The following is a 22516-nucleotide window of genomic DNA, read 5'->3' as shown; positions in this document are numbered from 1 at the left end:
TAGACATATACAGAATACCCCACCTAACAACAGCAGAAAGAAAAATTAATACCGATTAATTGAAAGAAATATTAAGACCAATTTTCCTAAAACTAACTCTTCCCAAAAAGGAGGGAATACGTCCAAACTCATTTTATGAGGGTAGCATTATCCTGGTGTTGAAGCCAGACAAAGACACTATAAGAAAACTACAGGCCAATATTTCTGATGAATATTGATGCGAATATATATTTTTCTGAAGTGCACATGAAATATTCTCTAGGATAGACTGTATGTTAGGCCACAAAAGTTTTAGTAAATTTTTAAAAATTGAAATCATACAAAATGTTGTTTCTGGTTACAGTGTAATGAAACTAGAAGTCAGTGGCAGAAGGAAAACAGGAAAACCCACAAATAGAACAACACACTTTTTTTTTTTTTTTTTTTTTTGCTGAGGAAGATTTTCCCTGAGTTAACAGCTGTTGCCAGTCTTCTTCTTTTTGTATGTGAGCCACCACAACATGGCCACTGACAGATGAGTGGTGTAAATCCATGCCCAGGAACTGAACCTGGGCTGCTGAAGTCGAGTGCACTGAACTTAACCACTAGGCCACTGGGGCTGGTCCCAAACAACACGCTCTTAAACATCCATAAGGTCAAAAAAGAAATCACAAGGAAATTAGAAAATCTCTTGACATAAATAAAGACAAAAGCCAAACACACCAAAGCTTATGGGATACAGTGGAAGCAGTGCTAAGATGGAAATTTATAGCTGTAGATGCTTATATTAAAAAAGAAAGATCTCAAGTTAACAACCTAACTGTACACCTTAAGGAACTAGAAAAACCAAAGCTAGCAGAAGGAAGGAAATAATAAATATTAGGTGAAAGATAAATAAAATAGAGAATAAACAATAGAGAAACCACTGAAACCAAGAGTTGGTTCTTTGAAAAGATCAAAATTGACAAACTTTTATCTAGATTGAATAAGAAAAAAGACTCAAATAACTAAAATCAGGAATGAAAGAGGGGACATTACAATCAATTCTATAGATATAAAAAGATTATAAGAGAATACTATGAACAATTATATGCCAACAAACTGGGTAACGTAGGTGGAATGGATAAATTCCTAGAAACACACAACCTATTAAGATTAAATCATGATGTTAAAGAAAATCTGAACAGATTTTTAACTGGTAAGGAGTTCGAATCAGTCATCAAAAATCTCCCAAAAAATAAAAGCCCAAGAGCAGATGGCTTACCTGGTGAATTCTAGCAAACGTTGAGAGAAATATTAATACCAATCTTCCTCAAACTCTTCTAAAAAAATCGAAAAGGAGGGAACACTTCCAAACTCATTCTATGAGGGCAGCATTACTCTGATACCAAAACCAAAGCAACTACAAGAAAACTACAGACCAATATCCCTGATGAATATTGATGCAAAAATCCTTAACAAAATAACTAGCAAAAAGAATTCAATAGCACATTAAAAGGACTATACGCTATGACTAAGTGGGATTTATTCCTGGAATACAAGGATGGTTCAACATGAAAATCAATCAGTGTAATACACCATATTACCAGAAGAGAGGAAAAAACCACATGATCATCTCAATTGATGCAGAAATAGTGTTTAACAAGATTTAACACCCTTTTTCATAAAAACACTCAACAAACTATGAATAGAAAGAAACTACCTCAACATGATAAAGGCCATATATGAAAAACCAACAGGTAATACCCTACTCAGTGGTGAAAGACTGAAAGATTTTTCTCTTAAAATCTGGAACAAGGCAAGGATGCCTGTTTTTGTCACTTATATGCAACATAGTACTAAAAGTCCTAGCCAGAGCATTTAGGCAAGAAAGAGAAATAGAAGATTCCAAATTGAAAAGGAAGAAGTAAAATTGTCTCTGTTCAGACAACATGATCTTATATCCAGAAAAATCTAGAGATTCCACCAAAAACAATTGTTAGAACTAATAAGGGAACGGTGGTTGCCAGGGGCTTGGGGGAGGGGGAAATCGGGGAGTTGTTTAATGGGTATAGAGTTTTAGTTTTGCAAGTTGGAAAGAGTTCTGGAGATGGATTGTACAACAGTGTGAATGTACTTAACACTACTGAACTCAACAGTTAAAATTGGTTGAAATGATAACTTTTATATGTATTGTTCCACAATTTAAAACATCTTTAAAAACTGTACAAATACATTACTTCAGTGTTTTATGGTATTACCCCATTGTCAGGCCTCTCAAAGCTCCAGTGCAGGCTGGTGATATCTTACCTCTCTCTTCAAGAAATATGTGACAAACCTCACAGTTTTGTTGGAAGCTTGATGACATGTTGGCACCACAGTGTGATAACTTCTAAGTAATACTGTGAACTTCATGATATAATTCTCAATTGTCAGCTGGTGCATCATTGAATAATGATAGAACACTGCAGAATTAAGCAGAAACTGTTAAGTCCATATTTCTGATTTTGTGTGTGTGCGTGTGAGGAAGATTGGTCCTGAGCTAATATCTGTTGCCAATCTTCCTCTTTTTGCTTGAGGAAGATTGTCACTGAGCTGACATCTGTGCCAGTCTTCCTCTACTTTATGTGGCATGCCACCACAGCATGGCTTGACAAGCCGTGCTAGGTCCGCACCCAGGATCTGAACCTGCCGACCCTGGACCGCCAAGGTGGAGTGTGCGAACTTAACCACTATGCCACCGGGCCAGCCCTGATAGTTCTGATTTTTTTTAAAAAAAGGCATAAATAACAACAGCCTTGGACTATGTCATTTTCTTAATAAAGACTATTATCCTGTAGAACTGTATTGCCTGCAGAATGGTTTGTGACCATTTGCAGTTTAAGTATTTCACTTCTGCAGTAAGGTTGATAGGGCCATTTCTGGGAAAATATCTTCATAGCTTAATAGTAATAATAATATAAATTTTGGAAAATTCCGAGATTTGAAAATGTAGGCTGTTACCATATTTGTGATTCCTTTTCATTGCTTTATCAGTAAGCATATAATAATGCAGTGGGGTAAGATTAAAATAAGAGCTGGCATGGTATATTGATGTAAAGTTTTGGATTTTTATCTTCCTTCATATTTCCAATCATGTGGCTTTTACCAAGTGTTTAAATCTTTCTGTTTTCAGTTTGCAGATTGGGAGTAATAATGCCTATCCTATTCATGTCCTGCGCTGCAAAGATTGAATTAGCTTGTTCCTTTATTCAAATGAATGATCATAGCCAATGAACTTCAGAGAAGAAACAAACTTTCAGGATAATGGGTTTTCTAAACTTTCTTTCTGAAGGTTTGGCAACTATTTTGGAAAATAGTTGGAAAGTTAGGAAGAACTGTAATATAGAAAACAAATAAAATTGGTTGCTCTGGTTGAAGCAGGAGTAGAGTTCCAGAGCGGGCACTGCCCGCTTGGCTTCCTCCTCATTCTTCCCTGGCAGCCCAGAACACCAGAGCGCAAAAAGAGCTCTTACAGCCTAATTCTTTCAACAAACGAATTATTAAGAAACTGAAGTGTATGTTCATTTTGAAGAAGAAGATAGGGACCTGAATTGATATTAATGTTTGTTATTACTGCTATTATTATTTTATGCATTTCTGTTTTACTCAACTGTTATTAACAGCAAGTCAGGCAAAACACCTGTTAATACATATGTAAGTCATGGAAGGCTCTTAAACTTTTAGAACAATGAAGCTTTTTTTGGTTCTTAACAATTAATAAGCAATTTGCAGATGTACTCATTCCTGTGGCAATAAGTGAAAATTTTTAAAAAAGAAACCTATTTTATTCTTATTGAGTTCAAATTGATATCTTTACTTCCTATCCCACCTCTTTTTTTCTGATTCAGAGAGATTAAACTCTTGTGACAAATGACAGCATGCATCATTTTTTGTGTTGTCTTTGTCTATAAAGATAGTGATATTAACACATTTTTTAATAAAGTGTTCATTTTATGGTAGATTGGTATTGATTTTTCTTAAAAACATGCATTTTTAAAGTAAACTTTAAAGTTGTAGCCAGTGACCTCTAGATGAAGTCAAGGCTAACTGGCTCACACATTCATGTAAAGTTTTGATCTCATTAAAAAGAGTTCTAATCAGTTGAGCTAACAGTATGGGAAAATGCCTTTATAATCTGTTTCTTTTCTAAAAACAGCTTTCTTGATACATTATTTGTATATCTTCGAGTTCGCCTGTTTAATGTGCGGTTCACTGGGTTTTTATATTTATAGAGTTATGCAATCATTACCACATTCCAATTTTAGAACATTTTTGTCACCCCAAAAAGAAACCTTGTACCCATTAACTCTTTCTTCCCACTCCTTTCCTTGGGCAATCACTATTCTATTTTCCAATTCTATGGATTTGCTTATTTCTTTTAAATAAGATCATACAGTATGTGGTCTTTTATGACTGGCTTCTTTTACTCAGCATGTTTTTGAGATTCATCTATCTTGTAACATATCAGTACTCCCTTCCATTTTATTGGTGAATAATATCCATTTTATGAATATTCCACATTTTGTTTATCCACTCATCAGTTAATGGACATTTGGCTTGTTTCCACTTTTTGGCTATTATCAAAAATGTTTCTTTAAACCTTTATATTCCAAGTTTTTGTGTGGACATCTGTTTTCATTTCTCTTGGGTAGCTACCTAGGAGTGGAATTGCTAGGTCAAAAGGTAATTCTGTTTTTAGCATTTTGAAGAACTTTCACACTGTTTTCTAAATCTCATTTTACGTTCCCACCAACAATATAGGAGGATTCCAATTTCTCCACATCCTCCCAACACTTGTTATTGTCTCTTTTTGATTATAGCCATTTGGGTGGGTGTAGAGTGCTAACCTGTAAATCCGGTGTTTCCTAAGCAGACCCATTTAGTCCTATAGATATGTTCTGGAGGATCTAAGAATTCTAAGAACTTACTTTTTAAAAAAAAAAAAATTTCATGTTGATGGTAACTTTTTAAAAAAGTAATATAGCTATATTGTGGATCATCTGGATGACTGGCCACCTTGTAACAAGGACTGCCATACTGTTTCAGTGTCTAAAAGTCCTTTGGCACCAAGAGATAAAATTTGAATTTTTAACATGCTAATGGGAATAGAGGAGGATGTAATTATTTAAATCATGTCTTTCTGCCAAGAGACAGCCAAATAATATTTGGCTTTTACTCATCTCAATTAATGCTATAAGGAACAGAAGTTTTGCGGTATTTGAATAGAGAAATGGTTAGATAACTGTCTTTATCATTTTGATAAATACAAAAGAACTTTTTCCATAGCGTTCAACCTGATTGCAATAAACCACATATTTGTTTGATTTTTTAGCTGTGATTTGTTTTCAGCAAAAGACTATCACATTAAGTTGTGGTAAAATTGTTTTTCTTAAGTTCTTTTGGCGTTTATATATAAAAGTATTTTGGTTTTATAATTATAAAATTTCCAATTGTATGTTTATATACACTTAAGCAACATTGTAATAAAAAAGTAACTTAAGTGGACATTTAGGAATCATGATCCTTTTTTCTTTCTTTTGAAGGGGTCCCCGTGATTAGAGTTTGGTGATCCCTGTTATCTATATCTGTAGGTTTCGTGCCTTTGGTCTTTGTTTTGGGGGCGGGCCTGCAGGTGTAGAATCTGTGTCCTGTGAGATTTGGAGTTTGTATTATCACTTGTTCAAATCATAATTTAAATAATTTTGGTAATGATTTGTTTTTAAAGCCATCTTAGAATAAAGGAAGTGTTAAGGAGAAATTATTTCTTTGTAAGTATACTTACGTGTATTTTTCACAACTTTGTTTTATTTTCACTGATTACTTTTAATTTCGCAGATAATCAATATGCGTTTCCAAGGCTTTTGGCTGTGTTTTGGTCTTGTATTCATCTCAGTTAATGCAGAATTTATGGATGATGGTGTTGAGATGGAAGACTTTGATGAAAATTCAGAAAAGATTGATGTTAATAAAGGTGACGCCTCCTCAGAGGTAAGGTTATTGAGAAGTGACTATAAATTATTCCTTTACATGACATTTAGGAGTGACTGATCTCTTAAGATTCATTTCTGTTTTACTAGTTTCATTTTCTAAGTAAATAGGAAAACATTGCTTTTTTCCAGCCCTGTTGCTATGTTTTTAGAGGGCCCATATGCTATGTAAATTTGCACATGGCACTTAGCACAGTTTTATCATCAAATAAACATGAGTAAGGTTTTTACTATCAAAATAGGAGTTCATCACTGGCTAAAGAGGACGAAGTACTCTAGCTAAGAGGAAGGTTTTCTGCCTATTTCTGACACTGCCTCCCTCTTCAGATAAAAGAAAAAGTAGTATAATTTGCACTTCTCCTAGAAGTAAAGTCAGTAGCTTTTCTTTATTTCTCTGAGGGAAGAAAATGCTAAATAGGAGGATGAATTAGAAACAGAAGTGGTGGTGAGGCTCACCCGTGTTTCTGTCTCAGCGTTGTTGAGATGCATGTTTTGAGGTGGTAGCTAACTTTACAGAGGTTTTTGTACACTTTGACAATCCATAAGAGTTTTCACATTGAGGAATATTCATAGCTAATATTGGGACAATCAGAAATTTTTCTTCAGAAATATTTTTGATGGTGAGAAAGCATCAATTGTATTGTGCTAGCTACTGTTTAAAGGGCCGAGGAGAATAATATATAGTTGTTAGAGACTTCTTTGCCTTACTTCCTTTTAGAGTTTTTTATTTGCAAATGCAAGTGTGGTTAGCTGTTTAAGGTGAATATTCTTTCTCTTGTTAAGCTTTTCAGTTCCACAAAGACATTTCTTTTAAAACCTAGTTCTGTGATCCACAGAAAGTAAGTAATCAAAGTGCTGATGACTGACTAGATAGGCTGCTAACAGCGTTTTCGGAGGTTATTACTTCAAAGGAATTGGCAGACACCTGCCACTCTTAACTATATTTGGTGATAATTTGAAAAGAGGATAAGTGGGAAAGAACAATTTTTGATGCTTCTAAGTTTATAGCATGAGTGCTCTGGATAGAGTAAAGTATAAATAAAGGGCAAAATCAACTGCTGGTGATTTACAGGGTGGTTGAACATAAGGAAGCCTCTTGTGACCCCATTGTCCATTTTGCCAATCCATAAAAATATAGAGAACAGTAAAGTTGTAATTCAGTAAACTTCAAGAAGATTGACAATTTGGGTAGCAGATTCTTGACTCTGTCAGTAATTATGTAGAATTTTATTTAGTTACTGGTTTTCGTCCCTCAGACAGACAGGAAATCTTGTACTCTCAGGGCAGGGGTAGAGACAGTGAAAATAGAAGAAGTACTCCTGCATGCTCTTCCCTGAAGGCTGAGAGAAGAAATCTGTTAACTGATCATACAGATAAAATCACAAAGGCTGATTCAAAAGGACCAAGATTGATCTATTTCTTTAGGCAAAATAGTATTCATTCATCATCAGTTCAGATTATCCTGTGATAATTTGTCAATAAATTTAATCTTTTAAATTATTTTGTTGGTATGTTCTATATAGTGTAGTGGTTAAGTGTATGAGCTTTGGAGCCAGACAGCCTGGGCTCATATCTCTAAGTCCTACGATTATATGATATGAGTTACTGTGCCCCTCTCCCACAGTTTCATCCTGTGTAAAATGGGTACAGTAGTAGTACTTCCCACATAGAAGTATTATGAGGATTAGAAGAGCTGCCATATCACCAACACCACCATCGTTATCATCATCACAGCAGCTAACACTTACACGGCACTTGAAACCATGCTTTGCAGATAATTGCTTTGCAATGCTTTCTCTATTGAATCTTTTTCTTCTCTGAGTTCCTGATCTCTCAAAATGGTATCATCCTCCTCTAGTCACGTAGAGTGGAATTTAAGTTAATTTTAAACTAGCCTACAAAACTCACTAAGTTTTTCATCTTATATGCTTTTGATCAAGCTCTTTCTTTCACTTCTTAATGACTTTTATTCCCAGATATTGTCCCCTGTTAGAAGCCTTGCAAAGCCATGTGTCATGTGTCTTAAGGCCTTCTCTCATTACTTCTTCCATTCCTCCTGTCTTAGAAAGAGTCAGTATTCTCTGTTTACACGTACAATATTTTTTTCCGTCATCATATCTCCTATGTTCTTTTGTATCTTATCACCACTAGGATACAGAGTTTTGAGGTCAAAGACCATCTATCTATATTACCTAAATGTGTATTACATGCCAGGTTCTTAACTAGTGAGATTATTTAATTGAATTATTTGTGATGATGAATAACTTTGTTTTAAATATCTATTTTCTAGATTGAATATAAGACACCTCAACCTATAGGAGAAGTATATTTTACAGAAACTTTTGATAGTGGAAAGTTGGCTGGGTGAGTATTTATTCAAGAGAATTTTTTTCTTGATTTGATTAGCTTTTTTGAAGTTATTGGTTATTGGCCTATGAAAATTGTCTCTACTAAAGAACTATAAAAAATGTTAAAGTACTTTATTTGGCAGTGTAAACCAATAGCTTAACACATTTTTGTTATTCATAGCAATGTTTAATTTGAATAGTTGTTCATTTATATAAAGAAAATATACAAATGAATTATGATATAAAGTGAAAACTTATAACGTTTCTTCATTCCTTAGGACAGATATTAATAATCTAATTTCAGATGACAAATTCAGATTACTCTTACATCCTAAATAATGGTAAAAACAATAAAAGTTATTATTTATTGATTATTATATGCCAGACACTGTCCTAAGTAAGTAGGTAGGTACTATCTTTATCCTTGTTTTGCCAGTGGGGAAACTAAGGCTTAGTGTACCTTCTCTGTGATCATACAGCTAGTAAGTTGCAGATTCCAAATTTGATTTAACTCTAGCCTTGCAGGATTTTTATTTAGCCTCTAAGTATTCATTTATTTTTGAATGAAGAGTGATTGTTGGGTAATCTTTTGTTGTATTTCTAATATGCATTGTATCTATAAATTGCAAGTTTTATTTTTAATGATATTCGTTTGTTTTCACCTTTATTTATAGGTGGGTCTTATCAAAAGCAAAGAAAGATGATGCAGATGCGGAGATTTCAATATATGATGGTAAAATATTTATTTAAATATTCAATATAACCAGTAGGACCCAGACAGAGTTCACTAGCTTTTGAGATTATGTTTCTGTTAAATATATAGATATATAGGGCCTGAGGCCCCATCCTGCTTCACAATAGAATGTTCAGACTTTTGTCTCCTTTCCAATATTTCTGGAAGTCCCAGGGTAATCCATATTTAAGCCACCATCCAGTTTTCTAACTCTGAGCAGTTGAATTTTCACTCCACTGTAGTTAGTCTTTTGCATTTCCTGAAACAGTGTTTCCCAGGCTACAATTCTTCTCTTCTATTTCATCTCAAGCATGGGCACACCTAGATCAAGTCATAACTTGTGGCAAGATTCTCCTAGCGAGTACAAAACAGAGATAATTTATGAGAGCTATAAGCAATGTGGCTGCTCCTGGAGCCCACATCTCCAGGCCTACGTCCATTATCACTGGATCTCTGATAGGATTATCCTCAAGCTTAGCTATAGAAAGAAATGTCCTATATGCAAGGGTCATCTTTTCTTCCCTAACAGGACTCTCCTGGAGTATGACGAGAGAGTTTCTTCCTCCTCCTAGTCTAAAACCAGCCTCCTCAATTGTTATATCCTACAGCAAGATCAGCCTCAGTCAGGGTGACTGATAGTGGGAATTTTCTCCCTCCCAGAGGACCTCCTACCCATCAGGATGTGACCTCACACTCAGACCCCAACAGGCAGTTAAATGAGAACAACAACAAAACAACAGGGTGTGCTGGACGTCAGCTGTCTCCTTCCTTTTCATAGTTTCTGTTTTAGTGTGAGATAAAGATCATGCCTGCATATCTTCCTTTGCAGTGTTCCCCATCCCAGAAAACCCTCTGTGCTTATATATTCTTCTGTGCTCCAAAAAGAAATCTACCGTATGAGCAGAACAAGCAACACTGCATTTGGTGTGAATCCATTTAGAGAACGGAATAATTTCCCCCAAAGAAGAGCCAAGTCTCCAGAGTTAAAGTACTACCTAAAATATACCCACAGAAATACACACTGTCAAACAGAACGTTTGGCCTAAAACATCTACATTTAGGTTACTTGTAGTTTTTTGCAACAACATTCGGTGGATACTTGCTTCACATTTGTATTTTAGAAGAATCTATTAATGGAGGTTCCCTAACATTAAGATGTGGTCTATCTTACAAATGAGTTTAAGTCTTTATTTCTTGCTGGACAAAAATGGCTTTTAGTGTTTAAATGAGTTTCTTCCCCAGTTTAAAATTAAAACTCAAGCAAGCAAAAACCAAACTTCCTAGCACCCAAGCTTGGTCTGTAGTCTTATTAAACATAAATATCCACGAAAATAATTTTCTAGCACATTAGATTTGGTCTGGTTGGCTGACTTTTTCCAGTTTCTTAAAAGCGACTTTGAAAAACTATGGAATCTCTTAAAGTTCCAGCTACTGAAATTGGTATTTTGTATATCAGTATTAGCAGTGTTTACATAGTGGGTAGTTGAGACCAATATCAGATTTCTTTGCAGGAATATTTCGTAGTCACAGTAGTTAATCACAGCTTCCATCCAGTGCCCCTTGAGTAAAACTAGTTCCTAGCATTTCAGGAGCTAATCTGTATGAAACATTGTGTGCCAGGATACAGGGTTTGCACTTGGAGGAGACTTATAAGATTTTTCAGATTAAGTTATTAATTAAAGTATAGATGTTATAAATACCAATTCTTTAAGTAACCAACTTTCAGGATGTCTTGTAAAACCATGTGAATTCTTTTTGAAATTTTATTTACACAAGAATTGATATTAACCTGATATTGTCTAGAATTTGGGTAAATGATCGATTAATAGAAAGTTATTGTTTATTTGAAGTTGGGGAAAACCTCTTGTCATTGAGGAATAATTACCTTGTCACAGTTTTCTAAAATTAAAGAGCTAGATGATACCTTTTTTATAGCTGATAAATGTGGGTACATAATTGCAAAAAAGACCACATAGTTTCTAAAATCCTTTACTATCAATAAACCCTAAAGGTAAAGTTGTTACTTCTTAAAAGAAGACCTTTCGATTTGGTCAAAGCACAGGTTAGTAGTGATGATACAATTTATCATCAATGTGAGAGGAGAAAAACCAGATAAATTCATCTTTTATAGAAAAGTATAATATAACCAGTTTAGGGGGAATAAAAGGAAAAGAAATCTGGAAACTTTCAAATACACATTTTTAAAAGTCCAGTAAAGCGTGCACAGTGATGGACAGGAAAACACTCATCTCTGATTCAGGAGACTGTTCAGGTTCTTACACTGTTGTTTTTAGAAAGAAAAAAGTAATACAGAGAGAATTAGGGATCCGAAACTGCCCAGTAATAAATATTTTAATTTGGGACAGTACTAGAAAATAGCCAATTTTTGCTAAATTGAATTTTCTTGGAATAGGCAATACCTATAATTTTCAGCCTAGAACATTTTATACAAATTAATATAAGTTGGTTATTTTCTATTCTATAAAGAGTAAAGGAGAAATGTCCAACACACAACTTTTGGGCTACAGGTAGCCCAGCTAGCTTTGCTTTGTGTGCAGCCCGTGATCGAATTTCAGGATCTTCCTGGTCTCAAACATGGGAAATTCCAGCCCAGAGAGGGCCGGACTCAGCTTTGCTGTGTACTGCTTAGTCCTTCTGCAGTGCTTGCTACCTTCTTGGCCAAAAGTTCTGAGAGCTGATGACTTAGCCTGGGAAGCTTCATTGAGCGTACAATTTTCAAAATAAAGTTGAAATCCCTACAAATAACTTCCGTAAAGTAAGAAAAGTAGCTGATGAATACCATGGATTTCAAAAGAAATAGACCGAGTCAAACCGCTCGTTTTGTGTTAAGGATGCACTTTGAGGGTAATTTTAAAACATCTCATTTTAAAAATACAATGTTGAGGGGCTGGCCCCGTGGCCGAGTGGTTAAGTTCGCGCGCTCCGCTGCAGGCGGCCCAGTGTTTCGTTGGTTCGAATCCTGGGCACGGACATGGCACTGCTCATCAAACCACACTGAGGCAGCGTCCCACGTGCCACAACTAGAAGGACCCACAACGAAGACTACACAACTATGTACTGGGGGGCTTTGGGGAGAAAAAGAAAAAAAATAAAATCTTAAAAAAAAAAAATACAATGTTGATAGAGCCTATGAGAGAAACCACATTTTATAACTTTGTTGATTAAAAGTCTTTCAGAGAAATCTAAACTAAGCCAGCTTTAGAGGTGCTTTAATCAGATACTGTAGAGTTTATTTATTAGTTTCCACAATTTTAGCTAAGAAAGTGAAACCGTCCTCTGATAAGAGAAAAAAAGACCAGGTATGACATAAGGTTGGAGACGTTATTTCCTGATTTAAGTTCTGTTTTATTTTTCTTAAATCAGCCTTGGTCACCACTGCTGATAAATAATTTTTAAGTCAGTGTTTTTGGTTTTAGTTTAATTTGCTTTGCTCTATATTTTAGGAAGATGGGAAATAGAAGAATTGAAAGAAAACCGAGTACCTGGTGACAGAGGACTGGTATTGAAGTCCAGAGCAAAGCATCATGCAATATCTGCTGTATTAGCAAAACCCTTCGTTTTTGCTGATAAACCCTTGATAGTTCAGTAAGTTTTATTATGCTTTTGAATACTTTTCCTGAAATTAATGTTAGTCTTTATATATTTGGCTTCTGAATATAGTTATAATGGGTATAAAATGGACATAAAAATCCAGATTTTCCTTTTCAGTTTCATTTACTTAAATAACACAATGCATATATACATACAAACACCTTGAGGTTTTGAGTGAAAAGCAGATTAGTTTAAAAATAATATAATATATACTGTAATATATAAAATTTCACCACCATAAACTATAAAATGCTTACTAAAATCACCATTTTTCCATTTTTATTTTAACTCTTAAAATTACTTGCTATTAAGATATTAACCTCAATATATTCAGAATGGAACTGTAAATATTGCTGTTAAACCAGTGATGAGATTCAAAGGCAGTAGATTTATTTTAAAAAGGAAATAACATGTATAGGTCAGTGTCTTTCAAGCATGGACCCCTTTTAAAGGGACGTGTTCTTTTTTTTCTTTTTGAGGAAGATTAGCCCTGAGCTAACTTCTGCCAATCCTCCTCTTTTCGCTGAGGAAGACTGGCCCTGAGCTAACATCCGTGCCCATCTTCCTCTACTTTATATGTGGGACGCCTACCACAGCATGGTGTGCCAAGTGGTGCTGTGTCTGCACCTGAGATCCGAACTAGCGAACCCCGGGCCTCCGAAGCAGAACGTGTGCACTTAACCACTGCGCCATCGGGCCGGCCCCAGGCACATGTTCTTATAGACAATCCTCCCCGCCCCAACAATGTGACATAAATAGTTTTGTTATGATGTTGCTTGCATGTGTACTGTCATAATATCAGGTATGAATTCCTCAAGCTTACTTTATCTTTACTGGTATAAAACCAAAAACTAGATCTATACAAATACAATTACAAAACCAGTAAAATTCAAATTAAAATCAAAGAAAAGGAAACGTATAAATGTTACTTTCTACCTCATATCAGAAGATTTGGCTGTCCAAAGTTAATTACAGCTTAAGGAAATATCATTAAACTGTACACTCTGTCACTCCAGAACGCCTTCAGTTTTTTTGTTAACAAGTTGCACGTGTTCCTATGTGGGATCACTAAAATGCCACTTTGTATTTTAGAAATTTTAAAAAATATGGCATTTGGTGTAATTGGCTTAGTTTTTCAGTTGTGATGTTTTGGCTTAGTTCCATTATTTCAATAAATTTAAAATATTAAATAATGTAAAAGAGTATCTCACCATTATTTAAACAAGTTAAAAATATTGCCACAAGTACTTATTGGGACTAATATTTGAGCTTGATATTATTTATCATTATTCAGGGTGTGGTTTTTCTTTTTTCTTGAAAGTTTGAAATTAATCTTATTATTCTGTTGAAACTTAGGTGGAATATAATACCACTTTCTGTGTTGACCTTTTGTGGCCTAAATGAACGATTAAAGGAAAATAATATAAAGTTTAACTTCTCCAGAGTAAAATGAATCAAATTTATTATCTTCAGAAAGTATAAATCACTGTTAAGAAAGTAAGCAAAAGCTAGCCTGCAAGATTAGAAGCAAAGATTGGATAATAAGTCTAAAATATTATTAAAGCAATTGTGAAACTGTTATCCTAGCAAAAGAAAGGGAGGACCAGGAAGAACTGAATCGCTGTCTCTGATATGCTTGAAAACAGTTCAAAGAGGGAGAGTGAATGTTTGTCTTCTCTTATATTGATAAAATGAAATGGGATAAAGAAAATGAAGAAATTTTATTTTAACTACTATAAATACTATGGATTTAATGACATAACTTTACTTTAAAGCTGCTTTTCCCGAATTGTACATGTTAACGTGCATGATGTGGTCATATAAGTTTTAGAAACTAAGAATATTCTAACCTTAGAGATAAGCATATTTGCCCATTAAAGACTTTGAGAAGTTCTACATATAAAAACCTGTTTTTAATTTTGGTCCTGTGTTTCCCAAACATATTTGACAACATAAGTTTTTTCCCCCTAACAATAATTATACTTCATGGAAGAGTTTGGGAAATGGTACTTTAAAGAAAATAAGGTTAACATATACTCTGCATACCTCCTCATTTTTCCTGTGACTTAAGATGACCAGCAGTCAAGCTGTATGATATACATTTCACTGATCCTCTAATCCATTGTGAGCTATTTATACTAGTCACAAGTTAATGATCTGGAAACTCTGAAAGTTATAATGTAAGAAATAGACATAGTAATTGAATGTGGGCATAATAGGACGACAAAGCTATGTTTACAGTTATCAAGACAATTTACAAAGTTGTTCTTTCAAGTTCTTCCATTTTCACAGAACCCTTTGTCTTTAGATCACCTATGAAAAAGCTGTAAATCTCTTTGTTTTATTTTACCTAAAATAGTGAATCTTTACCTTTAATTCACATCGCATACCATTTCTTTTACTTTATAGTCTTCAAAGACATGTTCCATGAAAAAAAATTTGTCAGCTACTGCTTAAAATAAAAATCTTGATAAGGCTTTGAGGAAAACAAACAAATTCCTTTTATTTAAAAAATTAAAAAGAACAAAACGAAACCTTTCTTTAGATCATAACAGAAGCTAACATTTTTGAGCATTTATTTGTCCATCACTGTTCATGATATCCTTTAATCGTTATAACAGTCCTTTGAGGTATAGGTATGAGCAGTGTCCCCATATTATAAATGAGCAAATAGAAACTTAGAGCTTAAATAACTTGCCTTCACCCCAGGTGTCACTAGAGTAAGTGGCGGAATCAGGAATAAATCTCAGGTCTTTCTGACCCCAAAGTACCTGCTTGTAACCACTACTGTAAATGTCTTGAGAAATAAAGTGGAGTAGAAAGTACGTGGAAAAATCACCATAATCTGGCAACTCAGAGAAATCACATAAAATTTTGCTGTATTTTGTCTGTTCTTTTCAATACAAAATATATGTGCTAATAGAGTTCAAACTGTCAAAGTTTTGTGTGCTATTTTTTTTTTTTTACTTTCTCATCACTAAAGTTTCTTCAGGAACATTTAACATTTTAAACCACAGTTCTTCGTTAAAATTATCACTAGTTCCTGTTGCTTCTCTAGTTTTCATCTCTTTTTCTTATACTTCATTAAACCAAATCTAAACCTTTTTGGTTGTCACTGTTTTTCACTTTGATAGCCATTTCCTCCTTGATTTTTGTCACATGTAATTTATGTTTACCAAAAATCTCTTCTAAATTCAGTAAGTCTATGTCTCATTGCCTAAATAAGACTATTTCCTTAAAAGGAAAATTTTGCTGAGAATTACACAGTGTTGTAAATCCATGAGAAGACTCTCATGTCAGTTCACTCTTTCAGCTGTTATACTGTATCTCCCGTATCTCTTGGCTGCTAAGTCTCCAGGTTATTGAGTGAGATGATGAAATCTCTTTACTGGAGGTATTTAATTAAATGTACAACTTATTTAACATGGTTTAGGTATAGTTGAACTAAAAGAACAATTAGTAGTGAACTGGATAGCTAAGATCGTTAGCGATTCTGGAAATCTGTTGCTGTGGCTGTGGTCCTCATAGTCTTTGTTTTTTAGTTTATCTTTATAAGAGTATGTATAGTGTGTACCTTATTTTAATTTTAAGTTTTTCCTATTATAGTTTTAGTCAAAATATCTTAATTCAACAGATTTGATGGAAAAAATTATTTCAACAAATTGGTTGGCTTTTCTATACTTGAGTGTAATCATTCTATTTTTGATATTTTAAAGATGTGCATAGAAAAAGCATTTCTGCTTATATTCCCTATACATTGTGAATATGCTTTATTTGAGCTTTCTAGTAATGTAAATCATTGATGTTTAAATGAGTTGAGAGTAATACATTAGAGTTTGAAGAGCAATTAGTAATTTTTACTTATCAGCAGTATGATTCTTTTTCCCTTCATTTAGATATGAAGTAAATTTTCAAGATGGTATTGATTGTGGAGGTGCATACATTAAACTCCTAGCAGACACTGATGGTTTGAATCTGGTATGATATTTTAATGTTTAAGAAAACCTTATTAAAGTTAATAAGTATTTTTAAGGAGTAATTGATAAAACTGAAATTTTTATTTTCAACTGAAATAGAAAAGAACTTTGAAAATCCATTCAACATGAGTTTATATAGCTTTTACAATGTGCCTTCAAGTTTTGTATACAGCTGTGTTACTTGATGGCATCAGTTTTGTAATTTTTATCAATGTAAAAATTTTACCATGTCTTTAAATAAAAAATAACATGGTGCTTATAAATGCAGTTGAAAGATCAGCTTAGAGTTATTTTCTTTACAAAATAAGAATCAAATGTTTGTTCAGAGAAGCAAGATAACAGAGCAAGGCAGTAAAGTATAATGGCCAAAGAACCAAGTAAAGGCGGGCCAGTTCAGGAGTTGGCAGCCCACAAAAATTAACGAAGTTAAAAGTGTTGTCATAGTGAAGCAGGTTGTATTAGGACCATTTGAAGGCTGGGGAAATTTCTTACAGCATTCTCCTACAGGAGTCTGTGTCAGCATTTCTGCATATAACAGAAATAAGATAAGTGAGACGTCAGTGAGATATTTGTGAAAACACGTGGCTATGCATAGGCTATGAAACATGGATTAAAGGATTCATGTAGTATTATTAGGATCAGTTAAAGGGGAACCCATTTGTGATAAATGTTGAAGCTCTTGTTTTAGGTATTGTAAGGTGACGATCACCTGAAGGTATAATGACAATAATAAAATCAAATGCCAAGTATTTTTCAAACACTTTATCTGGTTAACTCAGCTAATCCTCACAGAACCCTTATGCGGTAGGTACTGTTATTATCTGCATACTTCAGAGGTGATGAAACAACTACAGAGAGGTTAGGAAATTTGCTCAGGGCTACATACAGCTAGTTTAAGTGTCAGTGTAGGCTTTGAACCTCCGTATCCGACTCTGGATCCCAGGCTCTTAACCAGGAGGCCGTGCCAAATAAAGGGAAATTACTAGTAGTGAAGCAAGGAGCATGTCTGTGTCTGTTCTTGTGTCTGAATCTCTCTTCACTCTGTGCTCAGGAGGGTCATTTTCTGGCGTCTTCCTGAATAATAGTAATGGATAATCATTGTCGTCTTAAGATCATAAGTATGCTTTTCTTTATGCTTAATTTTCTTAATAAAATATTAATAATACAGATTTACATAAAGTAGTTAAAGCTTAGGAGGCTGTTCCCAGGGTGGTTTCAGCTTCTCTTTTACGTCTTCAGGAAGGAAGTAGTGTGTGCTTTTTAAAAAAATATTTTGAAGTAAAATTTGTCATTTTTCCATATCCTTTATTGTCACTTGTGTCAAGAAATTCTTTGTTGAATTAGCATTTAATACATTTTTGTAAACTCCACCCAATTGGATAGAATAGAGAAATTCATTAAGTACTCTAATTCTGGACTAATCTCAACACTCATCTCTCTTTGAAGGAAAACTTTTATGATAAGACATCCTATACCATTATGTTTGGACCAGATAAATGTGGAGAAGATCATAAACTTCATTTTATCTTCAGACATAAACATCCAAAAACTGGAGTTTTTGAAGAGAAACATGCCAAACCTCCAGATGTAGACCTTAAAAAGTTCTTTACAGACAGGAAGACTCATCTTTATACCCTTGGTATATCTTTTTAATTCATTCATTAATTCAAAAATATTTGTTGACTACTGTTATTTTCATGGCAAGTGCTTTGGGAGAAACAAACATAGACCTGACTCATAAGGAGCTTTTCTTTTTAGGCAAATAAGACAGTTATAGCACAGACGGAAAGTAAAGTGCCACGTGAGAGGTACAGACGAGGGGCAGTTAAGAGTTCAAGAGCAGTATTACTTCCAGTGTGGAGACTCGGAGAAAATGTAATGAAGGAGATTATATTTGAACTAGTCTTGAAGTGTAGATAGAACGTGGAAGATAGGAAGGGAAAAGGATATTTTAGGCACTGTGACATTAGTGGTGCTGTAAGGATAGAAAACTGGAAAATAAGGTTAAAGAGGAAGAAGTCCATAATGCCAAGCTCACAAGCTTAGATTTCATTCTATAGGCAGTCGTGGTCATTGCTGGGTCCTGTCTCGTGGTGGTTGTGGTGCATGTCTAAACTTTGAAAGGGAAAGCCTTGGGCAACCATATATTAATAGACAGCTTTACTTAAGTAAGTAGAGTTTGCTTAGACATTGAGGGATGGAGTATTCTAAGGGGTTGTTCCCCTCTTCCCAAGCAGTTATGCTTATAGATGTTCGGTCTGCCCATGATGACTCAAAGTCACGGCATGTCACAACCGAACAGGACAGCTCCATCCAAGACTAAGGTATTTCAGTTTCTTTCCAAAGACTGCAGTTGCAGAAACAAGCATTTTGTCTGCCAAAGCAATGACCAATTTTATTTTTAATGTCAGCATTGATGTCAAATATCTTTTTCTGAAATTGGAAAATAGTACTGGACGTTTTGGGGAATATAAAGTAAACTGTAGAAATAATGAGAAATTATAACTAGAACAGAACAAATGAATTTATGGTCAAAAGCAATTTGGTAGTGTATATCAAAGTATATCAAAGGCCATAAGACATTTATGGCCTTTGAAACCGTAATTCCACTTTCAGGAATTTATCCAAAGAAAATAATCCAGAAGACAGAAAATGACCTGTGTGTGAAAACGTACTGTAAATTTGAAGGCAGTCCGAATGTTACAGTAGAGGTTTTCTAAGCAATACAAAATAACTATCAAAATGTTTAGCAACCAGGAAGAAATTCTTAAAATATTAAAATGGGGAAAGAAAACAAAATTCAAATTAGAGGCACATTGTGATGCCACTAGGCAAATTATGCAAGCAAATAGAAAAAGCCTAGAAAAAAAGAACTAATTTTCATTAGTCGCCTGATACGTACCGGGCTCTGTGCTGGGCACCTTGTTTACAACGATCGCGTGTGGGGACAGTTTCTCTCTCTATTTTGCCTTAACTTAGGTTAAGTCACTTCCCCCAGGAAACAACAGTAGCTTGTAGGACTGGAATTGAAATCCAGTCTGACTCGTAAACATTTGCTTTTCTTACCACTATAAACAGAAAACTTTGTTGTGCTAGGTTATTGAATGACTTTTTTCTTTTTTAAAAAAACTTTTATTATATGTTTGTAACATTATTCTGTAGTTGTTCTAAGAACCTTACAGAGTACCTTAAAAGACTTTATAATCCAATGCCTTTATTGTAAGTTCATTTGAAATATTTAATATAGTTTTCCAAATGGAAAATTTTTTGGACAAAGATATCTTTTCACATATGCATATTTGTCATGTGCTTTTTTGTTTTAACTGTAATTTTAAATCAATTTCAGTTGCAAAATTTATTCAGAAGGCATTCTTTTCAAGAATTTTTTTGAGAAACCTTTTTTTTGATTAGGAAGGATATGGTACTTTTTTACATTTAAGATCTTACTTTAGCTCTGCTTCAGTCTTGACTTTTTTCATTTGTAAAGTCATATAGTTTTATAATCTCAGCTGTAATAGAAGAGGAAATAGTAGGGAAAAGAGAGAAAATATTGAGCATTTGCGTTATTTGAGTTTGTATGTAAATTGCAGTTTTTGATCTTGATATAAATAATTTAGCATTGCCGTGACTGAAACCTCTGGAGATTGTTATTACTTGAGAACTGTTTTTTCAGAAAGTGGTAGCCCACTTACTTGTTAAGTCGGGATCATTCTGACATCTGCTGACAGCTCCTGCTTCCTTAGCTTATTGACAGCAAATGTTCAGGAGCTATTTTCATCTACCATTCTTTCCAAAGATACAAATTTTACCCAGTGACCCTCCCCCCCGCCCCCCCCCATTTACAAAAGGAGGAGAGAGTGCTTTCATTTTGTCATTACAATGGACGAGGAATTCCTTTATGAAAGTTGTGGCTTGGGGACGTCTCTTTAGAGAGCTAACATTTACCTCCAAACAAACATACTGATAAGTGTAAGCTTGAATATTTTCAATCCTCCATGAGCTATTTTACACTACAGTGTATGACTCAATGAATTTGAAATGCCAAGGAACTTTAGAGATTTCTAGAAAATGATAGTAATTTATCAATGTTAATTTCCTGATTTTGGTACCTAGATTGGGGTTATGTAGGAGAATGTCCTTGTTTGTAGGAAATATACATTAAAACATTCAGGGATGATGTGTATGAGGTCAGTAACTTACTCTCAAGTGGTTCAGGAAAAAATAAAGTTCTTTAGAGTGTACTTGCAACTTTTTAAGTTTGAGATCCTTTCAAAAGAATTATTTTAAAATACTGAAGAAGATTAGTTCGTGTTCTGTTGACTATAAAAGAAGCTGACTGGTCACATGAGTCCCAAACTGAGGTAGCTATTGGGTATTTTTTATTTGAGAAGTAAATGGAGCATTTTATTAAATTATTATCATTACTTAAATTTTTTTCTTTGATTTTAGGAAGCATTATATCTGGTGATTTCAGCATATTTTGATATAATACATTGATGTTATACCTCCATTTCTGGTTGAGAGAAAATTTTACCCATGACATTTAGGGTAATTTTATTATTTAGAAGATTATCTTTAAAATGTTTATCAATATGCTAAGTGTAATATGTTTAAATTGGTTTTTAGTGATGAATCCAGATGACACATTTGAACTATTAATAGATCAAATAGTTGTAAACAAAGGAAGCCTACTAGAGGATGTGGTTCCTCCCATCAATCCTCCCAAAGAAATTGAAGATCCCAGTGATAAAAAACCTGATGACTGGGATGAAAGAGCAAAGATCCCGGATCTGTCTGCCGTCAAACCGGAAGACTGGTAAGCGAAGAATTCAGCAGCAGAGCATTATTTGGTGTAATTAGGTCATGAGACATATCATGTAAGTAGAGTTGACGACCAATGAAATGTATTCTTTGAACCATCAAAACTACTTATTTTGCCTATTTTGGGTGAAATACTTTTCTAAAATGGATTTTGCACTTCCCTGCCTTTTACTTACCTTTATTTTCATTTTAATTAATATTTTAATTTTGTTGCCTTTTTCAATATATTTTTATTTTTTATTCTTTCAATGCTATGGTGAAAAAAATTCCGTGAATCTAAAACACCAACACTTCAATGTAATTCCTAGTTTGATCTTTATCGTGTGTGTGCATATTTTATCTAGTTGCAGTCTTTTCAGTTAATAGTTACTTGGCTTAAAATAGCCATATCCTCAGCATCACGGAAAACTATACCGGATTCACTCATAGCAGTTTGCTTAATCATAAATTTTTCACTAGCTGAGTATTCATGTTTCTATTCTATTATGAATTTTTCTTTAAAAGAAATGTATTCAGTTCCTGAGTTCCCATAGTTTGAATTCAGATGGTGAACTCAAATATATATTCCAAAAATATATGTTTTTTATGAGAACATTCAATTCATAATGTTTTCTAATTTCCCTAGTGATTTCTTCTTTGATCCATGTGTTTTTAAGTGTGTTGCTTTGTTGTCAATTATTTATTGCTTTTCCGGATATAATTTTCATTTTGACTCCCAATTTAATTTTAGTATGGTCAGAAAACATTTACAAATGTCGATTTCATCAGGTTGGTTGCTAGTATTGTTCAAAGCTTCTATATTCTTATTGGTTTTCAGTCTGTTCTCTTACAGAGAGGAGAGTATTAAAATCTTCAGCTATGATTGTGAATTTGTTTGTGCTTCCCTTGAGTTCTGTTAGTTTTTGTTTCATGTATTTTTGTTTGTTTGTTTTGGGTTATTTTGTGAGGAAGATTCTCCCTGAGCTAACGTCTGTTACCAATCCTCCTCTTTTTTTTTTTGGTTGAAGATGATTAGCTCCAAGCTAACATCTGTGCCAG

At 34.1% G+C, this 22516-nt stretch overlaps 1 protein-coding gene across 1 annotated transcript in view; it reads left to right on the top strand.

Moving 5' to 3' along the window:
• CLGN (calmegin) overlaps nt 1–22516 on the top strand; it is a 43436-nt gene that overhangs the window by 7207 nt on the left and 13713 nt on the right. The window contains exons 2-8 of the mRNA XM_014853528.3: nt 5836–5988; nt 8278–8351; nt 9010–9068; nt 12533–12674; nt 16577–16658; nt 18104–18296; nt 21284–21473. Coding sequence (XP_014709014.1) covers nt 5845–5988; nt 8278–8351; nt 9010–9068; nt 12533–12674; nt 16577–16658; nt 18104–18296; nt 21284–21473 — 884 coding nt within the window. The 5' untranslated portion in view covers nt 5836–5844. The remainder of the gene's footprint in view (nt 1–5835; nt 5989–8277; nt 8352–9009; nt 9069–12532; nt 12675–16576; nt 16659–18103; nt 18297–21283; nt 21474–22516) is intronic.

This window comes from Equus asinus, chromosome 3 (assembly GCF_041296235.1).
Source record: "Equus asinus isolate D_3611 breed Donkey chromosome 3, EquAss-T2T_v2, whole genome shotgun sequence".
Classification (NCBI taxonomy): Eukaryota; Metazoa; Chordata; class Mammalia; order Perissodactyla; family Equidae; genus Equus; species Equus asinus.
Note: the sequence above shows the minus strand (reverse complement) of the source record. Positions and strands in the feature narration are given on the sequence as shown.